Source organism: Salvia miltiorrhiza, unplaced genomic scaffold (genome assembly GCF_028751815.1).
Source record: "Salvia miltiorrhiza cultivar Shanhuang (shh) unplaced genomic scaffold, IMPLAD_Smil_shh original_scaffold_252, whole genome shotgun sequence".
Taxonomy (NCBI): domain Eukaryota; kingdom Viridiplantae; phylum Streptophyta; class Magnoliopsida; order Lamiales; family Lamiaceae; genus Salvia; species Salvia miltiorrhiza.
The window spans coordinates 95,093-120,000 of record NW_026651510.1 but is presented as its reverse complement, the minus strand read 5'-3'; the positions used below and the strand labels follow the sequence as shown (position 1 = coordinate 120,000).

The following is a 24,908-nucleotide window of genomic DNA, read 5'->3' as shown; positions in this document are numbered from 1 at the left end:
GACAATGTACCTTCTTCTCAAAGCATCTGTCTTTCCTCTTCTGGCGGAATTTGGTTAGGGCAGCCTCTCTTTGCATGGCTCGGTGAGAGGGTCCATCGTGAAGATGGAAGCTCTCTTCATGACCACTGCCTCCTCCGTTGATGGTGCCATTGCATCCAGAAACTTGACTGTGATGATGGCTCATGTTGCCATTGCAGAAGCTGCTATTAGCACTCTGATTCGTTCCATGTGAAATGAGGCCCTGATCCTCCAACTCTTCCGTTTTGTTGCCCTGTTTGTTTTCTGTCTGATCTACCGAGTTGCTGTTTCTGTGGTCTGCAGGGCTGTGGAGTTGCTGAGAACTCGAGGGCTGATGGTCCGACTGATAGAAAGGATTCGACTGTGGGAAGGGTTCTGAGTGGTAAGTTGCACCTTGACTAGGCAGTGGTGGAGACCTCGGCACATTTCCAAATCCTACGCCTCTAACAGGGATCGGGTGAGATATGTCTCGATTTTGAGAGTAGGAAAATGTGAATTCAGGCCATCCTGCTTGCACAGCAGCAGAAGCAGGCATACGAGGTGAGTTCAGTGTTGGACCGCGTGTGTCAGAACTATAATCGGAGATGTGATTTGAGGGTTGTTTCTCCGAGCTCATTTCATGGTCCTTCTGTTGATTACAAGTGCTGGGACTGAGCTGCAATGGCTTGTTCACATATCTGCAAAAGTGTTGTTTCTTCATCAGATCACTACATTCAAGAAACAATGATCAATGGAGGAGAAAACGGAGGGCGTTAACTCACCTAGAAAACGCAGAAGCATCAGAGTGGTTTAACCTAGGCCTTTCATCATTTACTTGACTCACATGGTGAGTTCTCCTCAAAGACAGATCCAACATAGGCGAAATGTCGAACTTGCTTGCACTAGTAATCAAAGCAGAAGTCCCAAGACTGCCTTTGAGGTGATTATCAAAATTTCCAATCAAATCAATGGCCTCTCTTAAGAAATATTCTGTCTGTTCCTCATTATGATCACAACCCTTGTCTTCTTGTGTCGCTGCATAATCAGCATCCGATTTGGCCACCTCTTGCAATCCTACATAGCAAAATGGCAGAGACGCGAAACTGTGAGCATTTGGCACCACCCACGGAGGCGAATTGATAGAAGAAAGAGTGGTAAATCTGACAGAAAATTACCTTGGGTCTCACTATCACGTGCCCGTTTCTTACTATTTTGTTGATGGCATTCCTCCTGTCCGGGAGTACTAACGCCATCTGAGAGGCACTTAACGCTTTCTGGTTTTGAGGGGTCGTGAACGTGTTCAATGTCTTCTTCTTCAATCTCCGATCCTGGTTTTGTGCATGAACTCTGAGCATCAATTCCTTTCTCGATGCCCTCTTTGTTTCGCTGGATGCACGACATGTAACCACTAGAATGGTTGCTCGTAGCATTGTTCTCAGCAGTGGCTTCGTCCTTCTCTTGAGCTACGCTCTCATCAGGAGGTCCGGGTCCAGCAGCAGTGCTCGACTGGCATCATACAACAGAAACAAGATCAGTTTTTGGTAAGAGCCAAAGAAGCAGAACAACACATTCTTGGAGAGAGAAGCATGGATTGGACCAACTTACAGCTTGTTTCCTCCAGACATGCTGCCACAAGTTCCTGAGCTCGTTTTTCCTGACGGGCTTGACAAGAAAGTCCGTTGCACCTCTCAGCATGCACTTGTAGACTGTACTAACCGAGTCTTGTGAAGACATCACTGCCAACACCAACAAAATGATGTTAGAAACCATGAGCAACATATCAAGCAATTTGTAAGGAATATCGAGAGGTCTTCAAGTGAAACGTACTTATCACTGGAATGTTTTTGCAGACGTCGTGCTCCATGATTAGAGTGAGAAGAGCATATCCAGAGATTGATGGCAAATCGACTTCGGTCAAAATGAGGTCTATGTTATGGGGTCTTGCTTTCAGAACCTCCCAAGCTTTTAATCCATCACTAACTGCAGCAACTGCTTCAGATAAACCAGAGTTTAGTTTGAAACAATAACAATCAACCACACACACTTATTTACTGTCACAAAAAACTGCTTCTAACCATAGTTGCTATTATGAGTCAGAGAAATACTAGGAAATACATGTGGAAATTCTACATCCTATAAATTGAGAACACATAGATGTACCAAACTGTCAAATGACAAGAAAACCAAGTCTAGTATATGAAAGAAAATTGTCTTCACTGCACTTAAAAAAAATCACAATGTTTGACGAAACTTGCAATTTTAAACAATTTTTTGCAAATCAAGCCATTAGGCAAATTTCCAACACCCCAGAGATTTGCCAAAACTTGGGAAGTGGTTGAGATTGAATTTTAAAAACAATTGTTTCAAATTGCAGTTCTCAATCAAAAGGTCTCATTTTTATTGCAGCTAAACCTGAAATCTCCCAACTTGCAACTCTTAATATCATAATTCTAGCAAGTTAATACATTATTAACTCATAATACAGCCAATAATCAAAAGATTTACTCACAAAATTTCAGGATCGATGAACTGAAACCAACTAGCGAGATTTTTTCATACACATAAAAATAAAATAAAAATCTCCAAAACAAATCACCATTTTTTCTCCATATAAGCCAACACTACATTAATTAGTGATGATTAAGGGAAGTAAAACCCAAAACTGAAGAAAATCATAAACCAAAAAAGATTCAATTTTAATATATTTATATTAAAATCCAAAATCCAGCTGATCAGCTGCGTAATCACACATTTAACAATTAACAGTCACTAAATTCAATCTTGGACCGCAAAACCATTCAAAAAATCCCATCAGCCATAAACAGTCACATTCTTCAAATCCCAGACATCAAAATTCAAACTTTTTCACTCTTAAAAAAAAAAAGACTGTAAATCCAAAATCACGAAATTTACAGCAATAATCCTCACTCAAAAAACCAACCTCTGTAGCTGCATTTCCTGAGAAGTGCAGAAATAATCTGCCTAGTGGAATCATCAGCCTCTACCAAGAGCACCCTCACCACCATTTTTGGGAGGAACCTCTCCCACCTCACTGCCTCACAACTCCCCTCCACGGCCGGCGCTGCTGCGGCGGCGCCGCCTTCAGCTGCAACATTCATATTCTTGCTGCCCTTTTCACCCACTCTTGCCATCTCCATTTCCATTTCATTTTCACTGCTCATCACAACTTCTCCCATTTCCCCTTTCTTTCTGGATTTCAATCTTCTGAATTTTGAGAATTCAGAGCGATAACTCTGTGGAAGTTGGAATCTTGGAAATTTTGCTTCACAAGTTGTTTACTCAAAGCTTTTGTAAAAGAATATTATTTTTAACTCAAAATATCTGAAATTGGAGACCCCATTTCTTGAATTTTGATCCTGTGGTGTGGTGGCCTTTCCATTGGTTTAACCGCCTCGTATCTGATGGCTCACATTTCTTGTCAAATTTTGCATGTCAACCCCATTACATGGAGCATTTAGATATTTTTTTTATATTTTGTGGTTTACAACATAGTTCATGAAAATTACAATTAACACCCTAAAGTTGACCATTGCAACATACTCCAATTTTTTTAAAACCAATTTATTAGTAATGTTTTGATATGTAGTGTAATTTTTCTGAACCACGAATGATGGAATTGGCTATATGTTCAAATTTTGCAAACGCTTACGTTTTAAATGTCCATAATGTACTTTATAAATAATAATTTTGGATAATTTTAAAAAAAAAATTGACTTATTTATTATACACGCTTACGCTTTACGCTGAAAGTATAAATTATTTTGAAAATAAATATGACATGTACTAATAAATAGTGAATGTATAAATAGTGATGAACGATGGAGTACAAAGAATGATCAACAATTTTAACTTTTGTATGTTAAAGAATTTGTATGCACAACTTTTGGGGGCATTTATATAATTATGAGAATTTCATGGGGCAATTGAGTTACTGCTAAAACTTGGTAACTAGTTTAGACATGCAATAAAAGAAAGTGACAGAAAATATCTAGGGATACTATAATGAATGGCCCAAAATCGCCACGTCCTCCCCAATCAAAAAGTAAGGTGCTATTGGTTTTCACAATTCTTTATTTTATTGTTTTGTTTATTTTTCCCTCACTCAAAATTTGGTTGGTGGTACAAATTAAAAGAGAACATGGGGCCAATGGTCAATATCTAATTCCAATTAGAATAAAATATTACTTTTTCGAGATATTTTATGCACGGTGCACAAGTTGTCAGCGTGGGCCCCACAGAGAAGATATTTTGGGGTTTGATGGATAAGAAATGGACACGTGGTTTCAACCTTTGATGTCTCTCATTTGTGGCTTTGGAGTTGTCCAAATGCTTATCTTCACTTCTCTAATTTCTTATTTTCTTTTATTTTATTTTTTAAGGGAGGATAATGATGACTTGACAAATGGGAAGTTGGAATAAATGTATTGATTTAGGGAGTCCTATGTCAACCCCAATGGTGGGATCAAGAAGTGGAACGTGGCACAAATTTGATGCTCTTGGTATCTTTCAAGATTCTTATTATATTTAATAATAAATATTAAATCGTGCAAATTAATATTTATGCACAACTTTACAACATTTTTCTTAGTTTTTCTTCTGCGCATTCTAGGCCAGAGTTTGTTAGATCGAGCAGCGCCGATGAGGGCCCAATATGACTTTATAACTTGATAGTCTAAAATATCCCTCTAAAATACTTCTTCCTAACAAATAGATAACTTTTGATACTTTGGGCCTCATATTCACTTATACTCTTCACACCTCAATTTTTAATATCTATTTGAGAATGAGACGAGTTTTAATAAAATAATTAAATATGTTATAAATGAAATAAGAATCTCACATTTAAAAAAATGTTAAATTGATTACAATGAAGTAAGAATCTCAACTATTTTTACTAAAAATTACTTAAAATAGAAATAAATATCAAAATGTGGGACGAATTAGAAGAGAAATATGGATACTAAAAGTTGACACAGGGGGAGTATTATATAATACTTCCTCTATCCTGTTTAAATAAATCTCAAAGTTTGGACATGAATGTTGCAAAATAAATATTTTAGAATAAAATAGGTGATAGATAATAAACTTTTATCGAATATATTTGTCAAAACAAGTAGGAGAGAGATAAGTAATTGTGGGTGAGAGAAGAATAATTATTTGTGGGCTACCATAGTATATGGTGTAAATAATTAATTATAGAGTGTTTGGCATGTATTGAATTTTCATTTTATATATTGACCTATTGAAAAGAGACATTCAAATAAGGTAAGATGGCCTAATAAAATTGGATGGAGAAAGTACTAGTTATCCAAATTTCATTTAGATATAATTAAATAAGTTTGGGTTATGTTAAGTAAAAATTTATTTTAAGATGTAAATTATGAGTGAATAAATTCATGCTCCTAGATCGAATTCATCATATTACTTAGGATTTATATTTATATACTAAAATAGATTTATAGTCTAATTACTTCCAAATTAAATAAGTATTTTCTCATATTTGTCAGATTTAAAAACAAAAACCTGCACAAATGGCGGACTAAAAATCCCTATATTGTCCAACTAAAAAAAATCCCTACAATTGCCAGTTGGATCCAAATATTGTACTTATTGTCTAAAGTAGTAATAATTTGACATGATATCGTAACATCTCAACCACACGATGCACAAGAAAAAATGACTTATAAATTGATAAATGTGGCAACCAATTACAAGTGAGATGTAGATTGTAAGAATAAATATCTTCAAAGATACTTGTTTTCATATGTGGTTCAAATTTTAGAGCATACTAGTTCTGAGGCCCAGAATTGTGCATGAATCTCTCCTAGATTTTCCGACATAGCCGCCTCTCTCTCTCTCTCACACACACAGATTTATTTCTCAACTTGTTTTGCACTGTGCAATCACGGTCTACCTATTATTCCATCATTTTTGTTTTTATTTTTGTTTAGGAAACGCTGTGATATTTCATCGTACGAAATTTCAAATTGCTGATATTTGTGATGACTTAACGTACACCAAACTTCAAGTTGCAAAAGAGATAAGAAGAGAATACACGTCACAAAATGGATAACAAACAACTTTATATGCATGCTTAATTCAATACTACTACAATATATATATATATATATATAGTGTACCTAAATACTCCTCGTTTACTAACATTTATTTAAGGCATTAATTCTATAGGAAAATATAAGATACGATATATATATGTTGGGAAAATAATTTTTGTTAAAACAATTGAAACATACCGCATCTGGAGTGTAATTTATGGTTGCATATTTATTTGATATAGTCATAGACATTAAGAAATTCGTAGTTCCTCCTCCCTTAAATAAATAAAAACCTACTATTTTCCACAATGTTTATATTGTAGATTTGCTATTATTGTGTGTAACAACAATGAATAAGTATCGCCCTTTTGCATTCAAGTTATTCAATCAATACTTGAAGCTAGCTTCATTTGCTTCACTGTAGTATCTAAGACTTGCGATTTATCGTATGGCTAAGAACTCTAATCACTAGCGCGGAACAATTTTTTTGCTACTCGAATTTTGAATTTCATATTTCCTAATATAATACTCCCTTCATCTACGAAACATCTTACTCGGTGAAGTCGACACAATTTTAAAATTAGTAGTTTGTATTTTGTGATAGTTAATGAAGTTATGTCCAAAACAAGAATAAAAAGATATTTTATGGACAGACGAAAATAAAAAAAATTACAAATATACGTTTAGTTTTTTTTAATAAATTACATAAGTAAATAAAAGAATTCAAAGACCGTGCGACGGAAGACTCGAACCTACAACCTCAGATCTTGAGTATTAACCTCCTACCGTTAGGCCAACACACACACCAATATATGTTTAGTTGATAAAGTAAGTCGTTGATAATTGCAAATACTATGCTAGTTTCCCTTGTTCTTAATGCAAGAAAATCGGACATTCAAAAAATGAAAGATACTCCGTGTTGATACAGCGGTTTAAGGTCCAATTCTCACAGTCCACTCTCAAAAAAAATTAGGGGCACATAAGGATCATTCAAATTTTCAAATATTCACTTATAAAATCCAATCTTTTCATGGTGGTTTAATATAAATTATTTGTGTTGAGAATAATATTTATATGAATATGACTCATGGCCCAAATATGAATTATGTTTGTGGTTTTGAAAAAGTTGGGAAATAAAAGGGGTTGATCTACCATTGAATAATATCTATAGCATACGGTCAATGGGCATGATTCTAAATTGGACATACATACAACACCAGGCTTATCCATTCCAGATGCAGAGTGGGCCTTAAATATTAGGCCCATTTTACTACAAGCCAAAATATAATGTACTCACGTGTCACCCATCACTCCAATTTGGATAATATTACTAGTAATTAGTAATTCAATTCAATCCATCTCTCTCTCATCTTCAAGAATCAAGAACAATCATCAACGAAACTCAAATCCCAAAGTATTAAGAAAAAAGATGGCTACGCTACTGGCAGCTCCAACTATACAGAAGAGCTTCACTCATCAGCACCATGTTTCCTGCTCCACTTCGTCTTCTTCTTCTTCATCGTTTAGCTGCTCCTATAATTCTCACCCGCTTTCATTTCCTTCTCAAAAATCCAATTTTCTGGGCTCCCACGAAATGCTCCTTGTCAGAAATGGCGGTCACAGATCGTTTGGGATCAAAATGTCGTGGGATGGCCCTCTCTCTTCTGTGAAGTTAATTCTCCAAGGCAAAAACTTGGAGGTACCCTTTTCTTCCTCCTGCCATTTTTATTTCTTTTCTTGTATTTTAATAATTTTGGTTGAATTGTGAGGTACATGTGGGCCAGTGGGTTCTTGATTTTGTTTTTGGAGTAGTGATTTATTTATAAATGAAACTGATTTTCACATTTTTTTTTATGGAATGTGGTTGATCTTTCTCAATTGTAGAGCTTGAATGTCTGAAACATACAAAGAAATGACCATGTGTTGCTTAAGTGATAGAGCTTGAATTAGTATTCAATATGTAGTTAGTTCTCATTTCTCATATTGAAGAGTTTGATGAGGTAAGTAGATTGGTGTTTGCAAAGAGAAGTTAGGCATTTAAGATGTGCTGATTTTCATCATACCTTTGAGTAAGAACACAAAAAAAGGGACAATGTTTAATTATTGATCAACGGCTCTCTCACTCTGCCAAATTATGGATTACAAATGCAGTTGACTCCCTCGGTGAAGAGCTATGTGGAAGAGAAGTTAGGTAAGGCAGTTCAAAAGCATAGCCATTTAGTAAGGGAAGTCGATGTCAGGTTGTCCATCCGCGGTGGGGAGGTAGGGAAAGGCGCAAAAGTGCGAAGATGTGAGGTGTGTCTTACTACCGCGTTGTGTTTGGCCTACACGACTCATGTTTGTTACCTAAAGGAGTTGTTACAATGTAGGTTACTTTGTTCACGAAGAAACATGGGGTGGTTCGAGCAGAAGAGGATGCAGAGTCGCTTTATGGGAGCATAGACATGGTGTCTTCTATCATCCAAAGAAAGTTGAGGAAGATCAAGGAGAAAGACTCGGACCATGGCCGCCATATGAAGGGCTTCAACAGGCTCAAGGTTAGGGACCCCGGTGCACTCATGGTTGCTGAGGATATTGAGGCCGTACCTGAGGAGGCAGCTGAGGTGGATGCAGTGGAAACTCCGAGTGTAGAAGGCGAAGAGGAAGAAAACGCAATTAATGAGGTTGTCTTTCCCCTTGTATACCATTCATCATCTCATTGTCCTTTTTAATGCTTTTTTTTATCCACATTGTTGTGTGATTTTGTGTGCATTAGATTCGTGTTAACGTAGCGATCTCTCTCTATGTATAGATTGTTCGCACGAAGTACTTTGATATGCCACCACTGACTGTTAGTGAGGCAGTCGAGCAGCTGGAAAACCTTGATCATGACTTCTATGGCTTTCGCAATGAAGAAACTGGTAAGCTCGTTTAGTTACATTTCGTGTCGTTTCATCTTTATGTGCCAAGGCTCTTCGCAGTGGCTGATGCTAGTGCGTGTTATCTTGCAGGTGAGATCAACATAGTCTACAAACGGAAAGCCGGGGGCTACGGCCTTATCATCCCTAAGCAAAACGGCGAAACAGAGAAACTGGAGCCCGTGGTGGTTGAGTCGGCTGCGAGTTGAGCGAGATTGAAATGAGAGTTTTTGCTTGAGAAGGTGTTTTGAGATGCAACAGAAGCTCATATATGTTGACTATTTGATGCTAAAGAGAACTTGAAATAAGTTGCAGCAGGTTTCTTGTTTATACTGAGTTTGTGTAGAGAGTTTTGGTGCATTTTTCTATCACCAAGCATTGTAAGGTGCAGAAAATTATGTGACCCTTTGTAAATGATGTTCGGTTCCTTAGCAAATTCCCTTCTTGCTAAATAGATAGCATGTGTTAGACTTGTGCAATTTTGAGCATTCAATTCATGCAAACAACTAATAAGCTGAAACTATATACATATACATCAAAAGAGAATAACAAATTAGCAGCACAAAATTTCATTATATTGAGCAGCAAAACATATCCGAGCTACAGGCCATTAATGTATATGTTCCACAAGCTTACTTGAGCGAGCCGAAGAAGGATTCAAAAGGGTAAATTTGAGATATTCCTAGTGACGCTTCTTACCACCACCACCCTTTCTCTTGCCATGACTTTTTTTGCCGTTGTCTTTCTTCTTCTTCTTCCCTTTACCGGTAGGGTGTCTGCCCTTGTCGTTAGATGCTTCAGGGGCTGAGGGTTGTAACAGATGTCCGACGTTGAGAACCCCTTTTCTGAAATTGCCTTGAATCGACTTCAAAATTCTGTCCTCTGCTGGCCGCCTCTCTGCCACCTTCTTCGAACTACTGCTACTGTAGGCTCCAAACCTTCCGAGTATAGCTCTCTGTATAGACCAAATATTTGCACGTCATTTCTAATCTCTATCAACATACAGTTTTAGAGTAATTGAAAGAAAAGCTGGGAATGTTAAGTAACCTCTTGAAGCATTTTTCCTTCTCTTCCCTTTTGATTCTTCATTGCAACTCTTGCAACACTAAGAGGTAGCCTCTGTTTCTTTGGAGGCTGTTTACAGGAAACATAGAGTTCATACAAAGCACTGGAGAGCTCAACATGTCCTACGATAGTAGGGTGTAGACGAACTCACCTTTCCACCAAGTGACACTACCTTCTTATTCTCCAAGTCCTTTTTCTGTTTCCATGTCATGTGTGAGGATCCTGAATTGACAAAAAATTAAGCACATTCCAAGATGTTGTAGTAGCCACATCTGATACATTGCACATAGTCGCCGCATCCAATAAATAAATGTCACTCTTTACACACACAAAAGAAAGAGTTCACAGTAAGAGGAAGGAGCAATTCTAGACATGGGTGCAATAAAATCATGAAAAAGTTACATGTTAGTGATCTTCAACTAAAATATCAAACTGATCCAATTATTTCAACCTTATTCGCAGTATTCTACACCGCCAACAACAAAAGGCAATGAAATTAGTATTCCTTAAATCCTCATGTGGCAAATTTGGTTGAATACAACCTGTGAACGGATTCATTCAAAAAAGATATCGAATTCATTTGCCTTCATTGTTCAGAGAGAAATTTCAAAACATTAACACATATATCCCAGCAAGGAATAAGATCAAATATCCAAAGGTAATATCAAAATAGAAGATTTTCAAAAGTTCACTGGTATCCATTGCTATCAGATGCTTCCATAAAACATAAATTATAGCAGATAGACAGATATCTAAGCCCAAGTCTAGGATTGAAGTGACACGTCAACAATTTTATTCCTATAACAATAGCTCCAAATCCAATTAATTTGCATGCTTAATACCAAAAATCCAACAAATTAGAGTATAGTAGTAAATATGAAGACTTTATCTTACCCAAAAATTCAATATCTTTCAGAATGGACTTGATGTCCATTCTGGGTTCGTGGGAATCCAAATTAGTGGATGAGGACCCCCTCTTCGTTTCTTTCCCCTTCATTGCAATTTCAGAACTTTCTCCTAACTGCAAAATAAATATTGTAAGAGCAAGATCTTCAGTCCAACAAAATACAAGAAACAAACTCAACCAAATTAATTGCACATTAAAAAATAATAAATAGATGGGGAATAACAAGGTTACAAGTTTCTATAGCTGCAGTAGATATATCTTAGGAAAAACGCAAAATCTATATATGAAAACACAGTTATCTGACGTTAATATTTTCCCCGCAAAAAAAATTGACAGTTTCTGTTTTCAGAATTTAACAAACGTGATTTTGACAACAATTTTACTCATAAATATGGATTTCAACCATCAAACCAACAAAATTCATTCAATATCTTCACCATAAAAAAGAAATGTGAAGCAAAATATTCTTCCATAAATACCTTTTCTTGAATCTGCTTTTACTTTTTCTTGTTGATTGAAGAGAAGATGAAAAAACGAAAATTTGAATAGAAGTTAATGTGACGCCCCAATTTCAGAAGGAACACTTGAATTGATGAGAAAAGGAAAGGAGAGCAGCGGTGGCAGAATCCAAGGGAGGATTGGGCCTGGGGTTTTAGAAGTTCGAACCAAAATCCAAGCCATCGGTATTTCGGATAACCGAATTAAATAATTTTAAAAAACTTGGCAGCATACCAAAGGCTGCCCTCTTCGATTCTCCATCTTCCTGTCTAAACTAAATAAAAACTGATTTTCTAATTCTCTCACTCAAAACAATACAGTAACTACATTCACTCATATCAAAGGAAAATTTAAGCAGCACATAAAATTCAATTTCAATTCGAATATAAATTTCGAGCCCTAAAAACTGAGGCAACAAGCAAACCTGAAGGGGAAGGCTGCAACGGGTTCAGGGACGGGCCGGGCGGCGGCTAAGGAGGAGGCCGGAGGGCCGAGGCACTGGAGGCAACTGGGCGACGTCTTCTGTAACAAAATCTTCTTTCTTTTGTTTCTCGTTTTGTTATATTGAGTATTGAATCTGTTTCATGAATCAATCAATAATTACCTAAAAAAAAACAGTAATTTAATCAATTTTGTTTTTCATTTTCCTTGTAATTTGATTAAGAATGCAAGAATTGGAAATTAGTATTGAGAATCACACAATTTATCCTCACTACAACCTTTCAATATTTTACAATTAGATACATCATATGTTCCCGAAGAGTATACAACAATTACTTTATTTGACGTGCATTCCATTTTTATGACATGGTCCCACACTCTCTCCTTATATTTCAACCATACAAATACTTCTTATTTACCAAAACATCACCAATGGCCCACACTTAACCACTCATTTCTAATGGTGGGGTTCTTCATCCAATAAATATATATCCACTAACTATTTTATTAAAATTCATGCCACACCCAATATTATATAGTCTTTGTGAACGAAGGGAGTAGCATTTTCTTTTTCTTTTAGTTCTATAAAATATGTGTAATTTGGTAGTAAGTTTTACACTTATGCCCTCAATGAATTTGATGACTTGTATATAACTTTTACAAATAAATAAGTTGAGTTGAACATAAATAAGTTTTTCATGAATGAGAAGAAAAATGTTAGAGTTGTATACTGCAAAGCATGATTTAGCTAAAGCTACTTGCATACTGAAATACCTTATTTTCCTGTTTGTGAGCATATTTTGAGTATAAGTGAGAGATTGTTAGAGTTTGTATACTGCAAAGCAGGCTTCATATTTCTCTATTTGTAAGAAATCACTAATTTGTCATATGGTTTTGCTATTTAATTTATTCGTTAAATTATACTGCAAATAGTCCAGTGTTCTACCTTATAGATCATGTGGTGGTCGACGATTGTAGAAGATCACATGGATAATTTGAGTAAAAAGAAATAAGTAATAGATTTGGGAAATCTATGTGTAAGGACTAAAGTATCTAAGTTGTTAATTTAACTTGTCTTAACTAATTATAGATACTTGTGAGATTTCAACATTGAAATGGATTCACAGTGAGATAAAATCTAATTAGCTTACATGATTTAGAACGGGATCTCAAAAATTGTTATTTCTTCATTTATATTAATAATATTGTGCATACACGATTTTATTATGCACTGCTTTGACTAATCACGGTGAGGATTGTTGATAATCCAAATTCTAGATATCTTGGGTAGTGGTAATTTAATGGGATAATTGTACGTAAATACACAAACTTTGGTAAGAATCCATTTTTAACAGGAACATAGAAAAATTCAATAAAATACATGAACTTTAGTTGTCGTTCAAATTTGACTCCGTTAAAATTCTAGTGGCACACCCCAATTCTTGAAACAATAACTATAACTGGGGTATGACTCATCATTTAAAATGAACAAGGGAAAAATCTTGTGAAATCCGAATAAAAGGGATAACAATCGGGCTTAGCCCCTTTGGATGAAGAAAGACAGGTATTCAAGTGATACAAATCAATCAACAAATATAATAACTTCAGGATCACAAGTTTAGTTTCATACTTCAAATAACCAACATTTAGAGAATGAAATACTTGCAAATTAATAGTCTCGACTCAACAAAAGATGTCGTCTAGAGTCGTAGCATAAAGGTCTTAAGTTAAGGAAACAAAAGACAGATACTGGCTAGTTCTACAACGGAAGTCAAAACACGGAGTTGAACCCTAACCTCAGCTCGCCCCGTCAGCACCAGCCATTAACCTGAAAAACATTTGAAGATATTTGGGCTAAGTACTAATGTACTTAGTGTGCTGCAACTTTTGAAACATTTCATAAATCTGAAGAGCAGTTTATCCAATCATACTGACATGACATAGAAGGTTTTAAAGAGAAATAACTTTTAAGCATGTTAAAACATTTCTTAAAGGTATATATTTAATTGTGCGCATTTGTCACACTCATTTATGTTACTCGCAGTGATCCCGGACCTCTAGCCACTGTCGGATCAATTTCTCCCATTTACTTGAACTGAGGGCGTAACTCAAACAAGTTTACTTTGACCTCGGGACGCTACCCAAGCAAGCCCTTACTTTACATGCTTCGAAACACATCCAACAAGCACCCTTATAACGCCTCTTAGTTAGTGCCCGATGGAGATCAACCTACCAGGTCAGCTAACGAGTGTACACAATTCTCAAATAACGTGTTAGGTCATAAGAGAACCTCAATTGATTCGTTGTGGCGAGCCTTAAACAGAGGAGAGTGCACATAAACATTTTATTGGATAAACAGTTTGCATTTCATTGAATAAATAATTTGCATTTCATTGAAACATTTAGAGCTTAATAACTCAACCATACTTTATACATTTGGAAAGTAAGCCCACCTGTTTAGGCAAAGCCTGTTGTTTAACCTTATCTCTGAATCGGAATAGCAGTGCTAATCCTCCTGATGTTCAAGGCCTACAAGAAATCTATTCTTAATAGGTCTCTTAAATCGAAACTCAAGTCACGGTAAAGTGGTTGACATTCTATGATTCACTTAGCCGGGTTTTCAAAATTTAATGGATAAATAATTGAAAACAATTCTCTTGAGTTAAGAACACCAATAATATTCTTACTCGACTTTCTTTTGTAATTGGAATTATAAATAACCAATTAAATCATGATGCAATGCATGACTCATTTCATACTCAAGCATATAAGTGTTTACTTAAAATATGCACAAGCCCAAAATAATAAAAACAAAAGGCAGCCCACTGCGAGATCGCCGCCTCTCTCCCCTTTCTCTGCTCTGTTTTACTATGCTCTACTATGCTCACTATACTCTGCTCTAGTCTCTCAGCTCTGCTCTACCAGCTCTGGCATCCCAGCTTTGCTACCCGGCTCTACTCTGCCCCTCTCAACTCTGCTCTGGTATTCCAGCTCTGGCATCCCAGCTCTGCTACCCATACTACACTCATTTCACATGGGCTCAAATGGGTTTAATTTGTGGGCTGAATGAGCTTTCACCTTCAATACTAATTATATGTAAAATATTTCACATACTCATATTTAAATAATATGCAATGCACAAGAATTTAATATAGCTTGAGTTTTCAGAGAAACTTTTGTAAATTATTTTTGTTGGAATTAAAATAAATTCTTTTTCTCAATCCGACGTGAATCATCTTAAATCTAAGTTCAAAATTATTCTAAACTTAACTCGAGGAAACGGGGTACTACATCTAGAATATTCAAAATTATCCCCTCTTTTAAAATAAATTGCACAAAAGCCACAGTGATTGTCGACGGACAAAAAATCCGTCGATAAATACTTTACTGACATTTATTTTGACGTCGGATAAAGGTCATCTTAAGTCTGTCGGTGCCTCTTATTACTGACATAATTTTGGACTTTATCGACAGATTTTTCTGTAGGTGTCCGATCAAATTAATGTAGTGTTTATTTTGACTTGGGGGAGTTAGTTTGCATCGTTGTGTAAGAGTTCGAGTACACTTGTACCATTTTTATCAATAATTTTCTGACTTCAAAAAAATAATCAGAAGAACCATCAATTACAAAATTATTCATCATTTACTACGATAGCATATATATGATTAAATTTAGTAGTGTACTCAAACATACGTGATTAGCATTTATAAAGTTACTAGTGTTTTACCCGTGCGATGCACGGGATTATACATATGTTTGATGAGGAGTAATATATGCGGAATAGAGGAATGACATTACCAAGGGAATCACGGGGAGCATCGAGATGGTTCTCGCCAGATGAATCATACTCGCCAGAGGAATCATTCTCGCCAGAGGAATCATTATCGCCAGAGGAATCATACTCGCCAGAGGAATCATACTCGCCGGAGGAATCATACTCGCCGGAGGAATCACACTCGCCGGAGGAATCATATTCGCCAGAGGAATCACACTCGTCAGAGGAATCATATTCGCCAGAGGAATCATATTCGCCAGAGTAATCACCTTTATCAGAGGGACCACCTTCGCCAGAGAAAGCCGCTCTCGTCAGAGGAATGGCCTTCACCAGAGGAATCACCAGAGACGCGGGGAAATATCCCGCGTGAAGGCGATTTTACGATTATGCCCCCCGACCACGCAAGGCGCATTATCCAGTGCTGATTTTACTATTTTACCCCCTATATGTAATCTATAAATATCAGCATACGTGCTCCTTTGTAACTTACGCTATTTTTCATATTCAATACAACAGCAGCTTTTCTCTCGTTCTAGCATTCCGATTACTTCCTTTATCTTCTCCGATCAATCGTAACTAGGTATAACTCACGATCTATTCTCAACTCACCGATTAGTTAGATATCCACCCTCTTATGTTTCACCAGCTGGCGCCGTCTGTGGGAAACATGAGCTAAGATGTGAGAATTCCACCCCCGCGCATGCAGATCTGGAATCGCCGACCGGATTTTCATGCGCAAGTCCCGGTTGCATCGTTGTTTGGAATGCCCAAGCCTTTCTAGCTCGATTTTCATGTTTTTATGCTGATCTACTTGCCGATCTGGGAAATCTGTGTTTAATTGCGTTTTTTGTGCATGGGGAAAGGTGGTGGAGGCCGTAAATTGGGAGATCTGTGATTATTTTTTATTATCTTACGGATCAGTTCGATAATTGTGTGCGGCTATGCCGATTTTTCACTTAATGCCTGTTTTCATTACGGATCTAACGTTTTGCACCGGTGATATATATGTTGATTAACATTCTGTTTTCGTTATCTTGGGTTTTTGCTGTTGATTTACGGGTGTTTTACGTATAAGCGTGACGATTATGGGTGATTTTCATGTTTTTTCGTATAATCTTCGCTTTGCAGCATGTCTAACATGTGTTCCTAACAGTCTGATCGGCTGAAATGTTGATTCTGCTGTTTTTGGGTTTCATGGTTATTTTAGTACACGTTCGTGATATTTATGGGGTATGATTTTCGTGTTTCCTCGCACAATCCTCATTTTCTACCATGCCTAACGCATTTCGCTAACGGATTTCTTGGTTGTTACTGTGTTTGTATCGGTCTTCGAGTTTCTTCTTAATGTGGCTCTGCTGATAATATGCGTACAAAGGGGACATCTATGTCATTCGTACTCTGTTATTTCAATCTATGCCCTGGGTTTATTTCCCAGTGTATAGAGATATTCTGAGGGGGAATTTTTAACGGCCTCCGCGCCGGTGTTCGCGATTTCTTACCTCGGGAAGTTTCGATTTCGAACATTAAAGGAGGATCGACTCATTTGTTATCTGGATTTTACTCACATCGTCTATGTGCAGGTACTATGGGTTCCTCTGAAACTCGCTGTATTCTGGAGAAGAAGTTCGACAACGTGGGGTCTGGCTCTGCTGCCCACACTACTGAGGTGCCCACCTTGCTGTTTAATGGGCTGCCCACCAGCACCATCTTCACTTTACTATTTTATTATAACATTCTCAAATATATTTTTGTATAATCTCTAAAATAAATGAGTTTTAAAAATATTTTATTATACAATTGTTATACCAATTATATTACTACTAAAATATATTTAAGACTATCATTTTTAATTACATTAAAATCAATGTAAAAATAATAATACATGAAAATACAATTGGAAACTTCTCATCTTATTATTATAAATTTTGGAAAACTTCTTTATATACAACATTTGTAGTAGACGAACATTCTATTTTGTCTTCATTACATATCAAGATTTCAGACCCCTTCAACTTGTCTTCCATCATTGCAAAGTACAGTTTTGACTACTTTGTGATAAACCACATCAATTACATCTACATATATAAATGCATACCAATAATGTAGATATATCAAAATGTTGAGTTTATAAAAATATGAATTTTGAGATTATCAATTGAATATGCATGTATAAGGAAATAATGAAATAAACACATTACCAAATAGCATATTGTCATTGATAATATCAATGGAGGCAACTTCTTCAAAACTTTTAAAGTTAAATAGTTGGCGTGGAAAACCTTCTTCATAAATTTCAACTATATGATTACTATTAATAAATTTAATATAGTAGACATTTGTCGTTGTTTTATACTTTTTGTTGGGATCATGCATCACCAAATTTTTTTATGGCATGAACACTGTCTTCTTTCAAGATACTCCCTCCGTCCCGTTAATCAAGTCCCCTTTCTTTTGGGCACGGGTATTTAGGAGAGTTAAAGTGGATGTAAAAGTAAATGACCCCACATGTTTAGTGTAATATTTAATGTTATTTGCTGAAATAAGATTTTATTAAAAAGAAAAGAAACAACAATGGAGAACCAAAAACCCTTGAAAGCACAAAGCTGCAGACTAAGGGCCGAGCCTCGTTAAAACCTCATAATAGCTGAGGAAAAAGAGTACTCGTCAAGGACCAAGGTTGACAGAGCTGAGTTAGGAGATCTCAAGGATTCCGGCCGAACCATTACCCTTAGGCCTCCCGGCTCACAACCGATCCAGAACGAAGAGAAAAAAACCAAAAAATCAAGCGAAACGAGAAAAATAGGGAATAGAAACATCCTCCTTGACAAAATCATTTAAACCAGCAATGGCATGAGGCCAAAAACCCTCCTCCGAAGCTTGAGAAGCTAAAAAATCCGCCGATCTGTTGCCCTCACGAAAAATGTGAGAAATGCGCCACGTGAAAGAATGGAGTTTGGAGAGAGCAAGCTGCCACCGAGGCTTGAATCTCCAAGGAACCGTCTCAGAAAGCGACTGAAGAAATATTTAATGTTATTTATACACTAACTAATTTCTTTAACTAATTGCCTTTAAAAAATAAATTAAAATCTGGAATAATTTTAAAACTTATTTATTCATTAATTAATTAAGTTGATTAATTGTTTGACTTTAATCTGCCGAAAATGAGAAATTGTGGCAGTAGACCAATTTAACCAAAAAGGCACCTTTTACACCAATTTAACTTGATTAATTAAATGAGTTTAAAAGAGGCGCCAACAAATAGAACTTGCAGTACACAAATTTAACCAAAACCAATTTCATAGATTACTGTCCATCGCCAAAAAAAAGGCGGCAGAGGCTGTACAAATACAATTGCTGCTTCATTTATTGCATTACATTCTTCCTTGCAATAAATGAGCCAAAAAAAAAAGAGAATGAGGAGGAAGGATTTGACAACACAAGAAAGAACTTCAATTCTTCAAACCTTGCTTTTAGAGTGCAAGAATGGGAAGCCACCAAGAGGCAAGATGAAAGCTATGGAGGAGAAGTTCCATGTCTGCCGGAAGACCATTTCTCGCATTTGGGCTGAAGCAAAACATCAACAACAGCAAGGTCAGTGCATAAGTTCACAGAGTAAGAAGATATGTAGGCCAAGGAGAAGAAGGGTGCACATAGACCTAGAACTAATTGCAAGTATAGAGTTAACAAAGCGATCAACAATTAGAAGGCTAGCAAAAGGCATAAACTGCAGCAAGAGTACTGTTGGGCGTTGGGTAGATCAAGGGCTGATCAAAGCACACACTAATGCAATAAAACCTGACCTTACAGCAGCAAATAAGCTGTTAAGGATGAGGTTTTGCCTCGAGGCAATGGAGTATGACCGGCAGCAAGATGTATTGAGGTTCAAGACCATGCATAACACTATACATATTGATGAGAAATGGTTTTACATAACCAAAAGTTCTCAAAGGTGGTACTTAACTCCAGCAGAGGCTGAGCCACATAGAGCTTGCAAAAACAAAAAGTTCATCCAAAAGGTGATGTTTTCGTGCGCAGTGTGCAGGCCATTGTTTGCTCAAGATGGTAGTGTGTTGTTTGATGGGAAGATAGGCATCTTCCCATATACAGAGATGGTGGCAGCCAAGAGATCAAGTAAAAACAGAGTGGCAGGAACTCTAGAGCAAAAGTCAATAGAGAGCATCACAAAGGATGTTGTTAGAGAGGGGTTCATCAAGCAGGTAATACTCTTAGTATGCAATCCAGTTCAGTTTATTTACTTGAAATATGTACTGATGTATGAATGATAAATTGTGGCAGCTTGTACCTGCCATCAAGGCCAAGTGGCCCTCCTTTTACAGCAAGGATATCTTTATACAACAAGATAATGCAAGACCACACATTAGAAATGATGACTTAGAGTTTAGAGAGGTTGCATCAAGTGATGGTTTCAATATCAACATAATTCATCAACCTCCAAACTCACCCGACACCAATATCAATGACCTTGGTTGGTTTAGGGCAATTCAAAGCCTACTACAGGAGATTGCATGCTTCAATGTGGATGATTTAGTAAAAGCAGTGGTATCTTCTTTTGAAGAACTAGACCCTATGACTTTGAATTGTGTTTTTTTAAGCTTACAAGGTTGTATGCTAGAGACTTTGAAGGTGAAGGGGCAGAATTGCTACAAATTACCCCATATGAAGAAAGGCTCGTTGATTAGACAAGATAGGCTGCCACTATGTTTGGATGTTCCACAACAACTTGTGAGTGAAAGCATAGCACATTTGGAAGAAAAAGGTGAAGTTGAAGGCATTGAAGAACTTAAACAGAGATTGGAAATTCATGAAGCAACATTAGATGGCATTGAATCACAGTTCAATGCCCTAATGTTACTTGACTAATGACAAGGTACTCAAGTCTCTTTTTTTGTGGTTTTGTAAATGTGTACAGCAACCTATAGTAGGGCTGGTAGTGTGTTTTTTTGTTTTTGGAAATATGTACACACACATGGTAAATGATTTAGTAATGGTGAATGCTTTAGTTCGCCCTCTTGCCTAGCTACCATCACTACATATGAAGTAGTGGGCAACAAAACAAGTTGCAGAACCATTGAAAGCATGATTTAGTGAGCAACAACAGCAACCACCAACCAAGAACAGAACAAGAACAGTTTGAACCATCAACCACAGAGCAACAACAGAAACCACCACCCAAGAACAGAACAGCAAGTGGCAATCAGCCCACAGACAGAGCAAGAAGTGGCAATCAGCCCACATACAGAGCAACAACATCCACCACCACCCAAAAACAGAACATCAAGTGGCAATCAGCCCACATACATAGAAACAACAGCCGAAGCCACCAAATACAGATCACACAATAGCCATCAACACCAATACAAAGCTACAACAGCCATACCCAACATCTCATAGCAATAAAGAAATCATAGATGGCCTTAATTAAATTTGTATGTGCATTATTTCATCATTTCAGCATTGACAACACCAACACAGCCCTAGTACTCTTGCATGCAATCAATTAACCCAGAGACAACAGTCACATAACAAAGGCAAAATGGAAGATCTCACCCGAAACATCATTGGGTAAAAAATGGCGAGCAGTTTAAGGTGGGCGTTGGATGCAGTGTGCCAAGACTGAATTGGTTCAACTGATTTCATCGCCAATTCATCCGAACTCGCCTCCAATTCCTCCAATTCCTCGAAGCTAGGGTTTGCCTCGCTCAGAAAATCATTTCCCCAAGATTCATAACAAAAGAGGTCAAGATCTCCCTCAATTTCAGACGATGTAGTACCACACAAAGGTATTGAGTGAGAAACGTACGATTTCATCCTTGCGGGGCAAGGGCGTCGAAAGATCGGAGGTCGGAAAGGAGGGGGCGAGCGCCGATCTGCCGCGTCGTCTCTAATCTCTTCGCAATCTGACTCGCCGAGACCATTCTCCTCGGGTGACGGCGGCGACGTCTCCGACATGGAGAAAGGGAAGTATACCGGCGGCGGATCACCCCAGGAAGAGCAAGAATCTTCGGAGTCCGGAACCACCTCTCCGCTCAGATATTCCTTCCAACCGAAGGGAGGCTTCATCACGGCGGATTTCAGAACGGAAGGCACGGCGGCTGTAAGAACGGAGAGGCACAGAGGAAGACGAAGGCCAAAATTTTCCCCTTGTAGGAGGGCGGCGCAGTCAGAGAGACGAGAGGAAAGAGAGAGTGGCAGATTTAGGCGAGAATTGTGATGGGTTGGTTTTTAGGGTTTTCATTTAAGTTTAAAGGGAAATTATTAACACTTAATTAACTCAACTAATCATCCCCTAATTCATGCCAAAAAGGAAAGGGGACTTGTTACATGGGACGCCCCAAAAAGGAATACGGGACTTGAATATTGGGACGGAGGGAGTATGTTTGAACTTGGGGATCAACGTGTGATCAAGTGTAGCATGGATGCAGTCACCCTATATTAAAAAAACAACTAAATTAGAAAAACATAATAATGTTGCAAAAATGCTTAAATACGTAATAGTTTAGTGAATAGAGAATTTTTACCTCACGATCATGAAAAATACACTCATAGCTGATAACATTGTTGGTGCTTTGAGATGAGCGGTTGTATGCACGCGCAAGTCTCATTTTAATTGTAGATCTGACATTATTTGGTTGCAAGTTTTTTACTAAAGACCACATGGTCGGCATGCTTGTGATTAGAGAAATGATGAATATCAAAATGAGAAGGGAGTCTAAGTAAAAGTTTAACACGAAAAGTTAGTTTATATAGGCCATGGGGATGCACATTTCATGGGAGATATATATGAAACTTATATATTTATTATATTATATTAAATGAGATGCTTTGACAATGTAGTTGATTTCGGTTTGATATAATAAAAAGTTGCTACATTTTTTGAGATATATAAGGAATGTTGTCAAATTACACATTTCACTCTATCACACTCTCTATCTCTATCTCTCTCCCACAAATTTGACGTCATGCATACCTTGAGATAAGGCTTCTTCATCGTCTATTTAGCTGTGAAGATCATACAAAAAATCCCATTGTAATTGTTTATCAGATGCAAAATTCATACTTGTAATTGTTTATCAGTTGCATCAATTTTAGTGGTGTATACTTATAATTGTTTTAAGGTATCTATGCACGTCAATTGTTTAAACGAATCAAAACAACTATACGAGACATACACGGTAGGGCACAATAACTTACATAGTTGACTACACAGTACCATACACGATTGCACACACAATTATATTTGCACTAATCTTACTTCGATTTCATAATCCCCAATTGATTTCCCACTAATCTTACTTCGATTTCAAAACCCTCAATTGATCTCCAACTAATCTTTACTATAATTTAATAATCTTCAATTGATTTCCCAATAATCGAACTTTGCACTACAAGAAAACACGCGTTTAACGACCGAAATTAACGACCAAAATTTTCGGTCGTTAATTTTGCGGCCTTAGAGACCGATTTACGACCGTTTAACGACCGATTTTATTTTTTATTTATTTTTATTTTTTAACGACCGAAAATTCGGTCGCTAATTATTTTTTTAATATTTTAATATTTAATTTTTCTTAACGACCGAATTTTCGGTCGTAAAAATTATTTTTTTATATTTTAATTATTTTTTTTAATTTTAACGACCGAAAATTCGGTCGTTAATATATATTTTATTATTATTTTTAATTAAAAAATAATTTTTTTAAAAAAAAAATAATTTTTTTTAATGACCGAATTATTCGGTCGTTAATATTATTTTTTAATTTTTTTTAATTTTTTTTAATTTTTTTATTTTTTAAATATTTTTTAAATAAAAAAATAATTTTTTTAATTATTTTTTTTAAAGACCGAATTTTTCGGTCGTTAAAATTATTTTTATTTATTTTTTATTTATTTTAATTTTTTTATTTATATATTTTACTTATTAACGACCGAATAATCAGTCGTTAATTTTATTTTTTCAATTTTAAAAATTTTAAATTTCATTTTTATTTTTATTTATTTTTATTTTTTGATTATATATAAATATATATATATATAAATATCTAATTATTTTTTATTAATTTTCTATTTAATTATTATTTTCAAATTATAGAGAATATTTTGAAAATGATTGTTATTTTCATAATATTATTCTATAAAAATAGATAATATTGATTATTAATAAAAATGTGATATTATTTGCAAATAATAATAAATTATTAGACTTATTATAATAAATTATTAGACTTATTAGATTTTCTAAATTATTAGATTCATTATTTTCAAAATATTACTCCCTCCGTCCCAATAAAAGTGGCCACATTTCCTTTTTGGGTGTCCCATTAAAAGTGGCTACTTTCTAAAAATGGCAAAAGTTTACTTTAATTAAGTAAACAATTACTCACTAATTTGGTCAACAATTGTAGGCCACTTTCTAAAAATGTCAAAATTACTCACTAATTTGGTCAACAATTGTAGGCCACTTTCTAAAAATTACTCACTAATTTTGGTGGGTCACACTCAATTAAAACATAACAATCCCCTTCTTAATCTCCGTGTCCAAAAGAAAGTGGCCACTTTTATTGGGACGGAGGGAGTAATAATTTTATTATTTTAAAATAATAAAATTATTTTTCAAATATTAATTTTATTAATATTGATTATTTGATTTAATATTGATTTTGTTGTATATTTGATTGTTATTTTTCATACTCATATTTTCTTTTCTTTTTTTAATTACGATAATATTAATTTTTTATTATTTTAAATTCGATCGTATATTTATCGTCAATGTTTCGCCGACACCACAAATCTTAGTTATTATCTCGACATATTATAAGGTTATGAATGATTAATGATATTTTATATTGAATTAGAGTTTAAATGAATTAATAGGTACTATATATATCAATAATACGAGTGTTCTCTATTGGTGACTACTTGAAAGGAACTTCAAGGTTAAGCGTGCTTGACTTAGTGCACAAGTAAGATGGGTGACCTACTGGGAAGTTCGTCAAATGGTATGCAATTAAGGTCAAAATACATTAGAAATACACTAAAAATACTTGTGGGATACAAAGATATAAAAAAATATATATATATATTTTTCGAAAAAAAAAATATTTTTTTTTATTAATTTTTAACGACCGAATTTTCGGTCGTTAAAAATAAAATTTCGGTCGTTATTTTAAAAAAATAAAAAAAATAATTCTTTTATTTTTATTTTTTTTTTCTCTTTTTAACGACCGAAATT

At 35.8% G+C, this 24,908-nt stretch overlaps 4 protein-coding genes across 6 annotated transcripts in view; 1 reads left to right on the top strand and 3 right to left on the bottom strand.

Moving 5' to 3' along the window:
- The window catches only part of LOC131003663 (two-component response regulator-like APRR5), a 4,049-nt gene extending 593 nt beyond the window's left edge, over positions 1-3,456 (bottom strand). The window contains exons 1-6 of the mRNA XM_057930212.1: positions 2,939-3,456; positions 1,825-1,986; positions 1,603-1,733; positions 1,173-1,503; positions 780-1,071; positions 11-695 (exon numbers count right to left, since the gene is read on the bottom strand). Of these exons, the coding sequence (XP_057786195.1) occupies positions 11-695; positions 780-1,071; positions 1,173-1,503; positions 1,603-1,733; positions 1,825-1,986; positions 2,939-3,194 (1,857 nt within the window). The 5' untranslated portion in view covers positions 3,195-3,456. The remainder of the gene's footprint in view (positions 1-10; positions 696-779; positions 1,072-1,172; positions 1,504-1,602; positions 1,734-1,824; positions 1,987-2,938) is intronic.
- Positions 3,457-7,353: 3,897 nt separating this feature from the next.
- LOC131003661 (ribosome-binding factor PSRP1, chloroplastic) lies at positions 7,354-9,423 on the top strand. The gene is made up of 5 exons (XM_057930208.1): positions 7,354-7,773; positions 8,226-8,369; positions 8,444-8,737; positions 8,866-8,974; positions 9,065-9,423. The coding sequence occupies exons 1-5, from the start codon at positions 7,504-7,506 to the stop codon at positions 9,178-9,180; spliced, it is 933 nt and encodes a 310-aa protein (XP_057786191.1). The 5' UTR covers positions 7,354-7,503; the 3' UTR covers positions 9,181-9,423.
- Positions 9,424-9,524: 101 nt separating this feature from the next.
- LOC131003662 (uncharacterized) lies at positions 9,525-12,042 on the bottom strand. Of its 2 annotated transcripts, none has more exons than XM_057930209.1 (5): positions 11,866-12,042; positions 10,931-11,057; positions 10,188-10,258; positions 10,019-10,105; positions 9,525-9,926 (listed from the first exon to the last, which is right to left on the bottom strand). In XM_057930209.1, exons 2-5 carry the CDS (start codon positions 11,031-11,033, stop codon positions 9,654-9,656), a joined length of 534 nt encoding a protein of 177 aa, XP_057786192.1. In that variant the 5' UTR covers positions 11,034-11,057; positions 11,866-12,042; the 3' UTR covers positions 9,525-9,653. The 2 variants fall into 2 exon arrangements, with proteins under 2 accessions (XP_057786192.1, XP_057786193.1); XM_057930210.1 differs by lacking the exon at positions 11,866-12,042 and adding an exon at positions 11,423-11,626.
- A 6,950-nt stretch (positions 12,043-18,992) lies between these two features.
- Positions 18,993-21,600, bottom strand: LOC131003658 (uncharacterized). 2 transcript variants are annotated; one of them, XR_009094759.1, is made up of 2 exons: positions 19,459-20,148; positions 18,993-19,222 (listed from the first exon to the last, which is right to left on the bottom strand). XR_009094759.1 is itself a non-coding variant. In XM_057930204.1 (2 exons), the coding sequence occupies exons 1-2, from the start codon at positions 21,485-21,487 to the stop codon at positions 19,172-19,174; spliced, it is 312 nt and encodes a 103-aa protein (XP_057786187.1). In that variant the 5' UTR covers positions 21,488-21,600; the 3' UTR covers positions 18,993-19,171. The 2 variants fall into 2 exon arrangements, 1 of the variants encoding a protein (XP_057786187.1); XM_057930204.1 differs by lacking the exon at positions 19,459-20,148 and adding an exon at positions 21,227-21,600.
- Between the last annotated feature and the right edge of the window lie 3,308 nt (positions 21,601-24,908).

What these genes read in the sequence shown, in the direction of transcription:
- LOC131003661 (XM_057930208.1), top strand. Translation starts at nt 7,504, where the DNA reads ATGGCTACGCTACTGGCAGCTCCAACTATACAGAAGAGCTTCACTCAT. An exon ending in CAAAAGTGCGAAGATGTGAG is followed by an intron (nt 8,370 to 8,443) that starts GTGTGTCTTACT and finishes GTTACAATGTAG; the next exon opens with GTTACTTTGTTCACGAAGAA. An exon ending in CTTTCGCAATGAAGAAACTG is followed by an intron (nt 8,975 to 9,064) that starts GTAAGCTCGTTT and finishes GTTATCTTGCAG; the next exon opens with GTGAGATCAACATAGTCTAC.
- LOC131003662 (XM_057930209.1), bottom strand. Translation starts at nt 11,033, where the DNA reads ATGAAGGGGAAAGAAACGAAGAGGGGGTCCTCATCCACTAATTTGGAT. An exon ending in GAAAGATATTGAATTTTTGG is followed by an intron (nt 10,259 to 10,930) that starts GTAAGATAAAGT and finishes TTGTCAATTCAG; the next exon opens with GATCCTCACACATGACATGG. An exon ending in AAGGAAAAATGCTTCAAGAG is followed by an intron (nt 9,927 to 10,018) that starts GTTACTTAACAT and finishes TGGTCTATACAG; the next exon opens with AGAGCTATACTCGGAAGGTT.
- LOC131003658 (XM_057930204.1), bottom strand. Translation starts at nt 21,487, where the DNA reads ATGAAATCGTACGTTTCTCACTCAATACCTTTGTGTGGTACTACATCG. An exon ending in TTTACCCAATGATGTTTCGG is followed by an intron (nt 19,223 to 21,226) that starts GTGAGATCTTCC and finishes GTTTTGCTTCAG; the next exon opens with CCCAAATGCGAGAAATGGTC.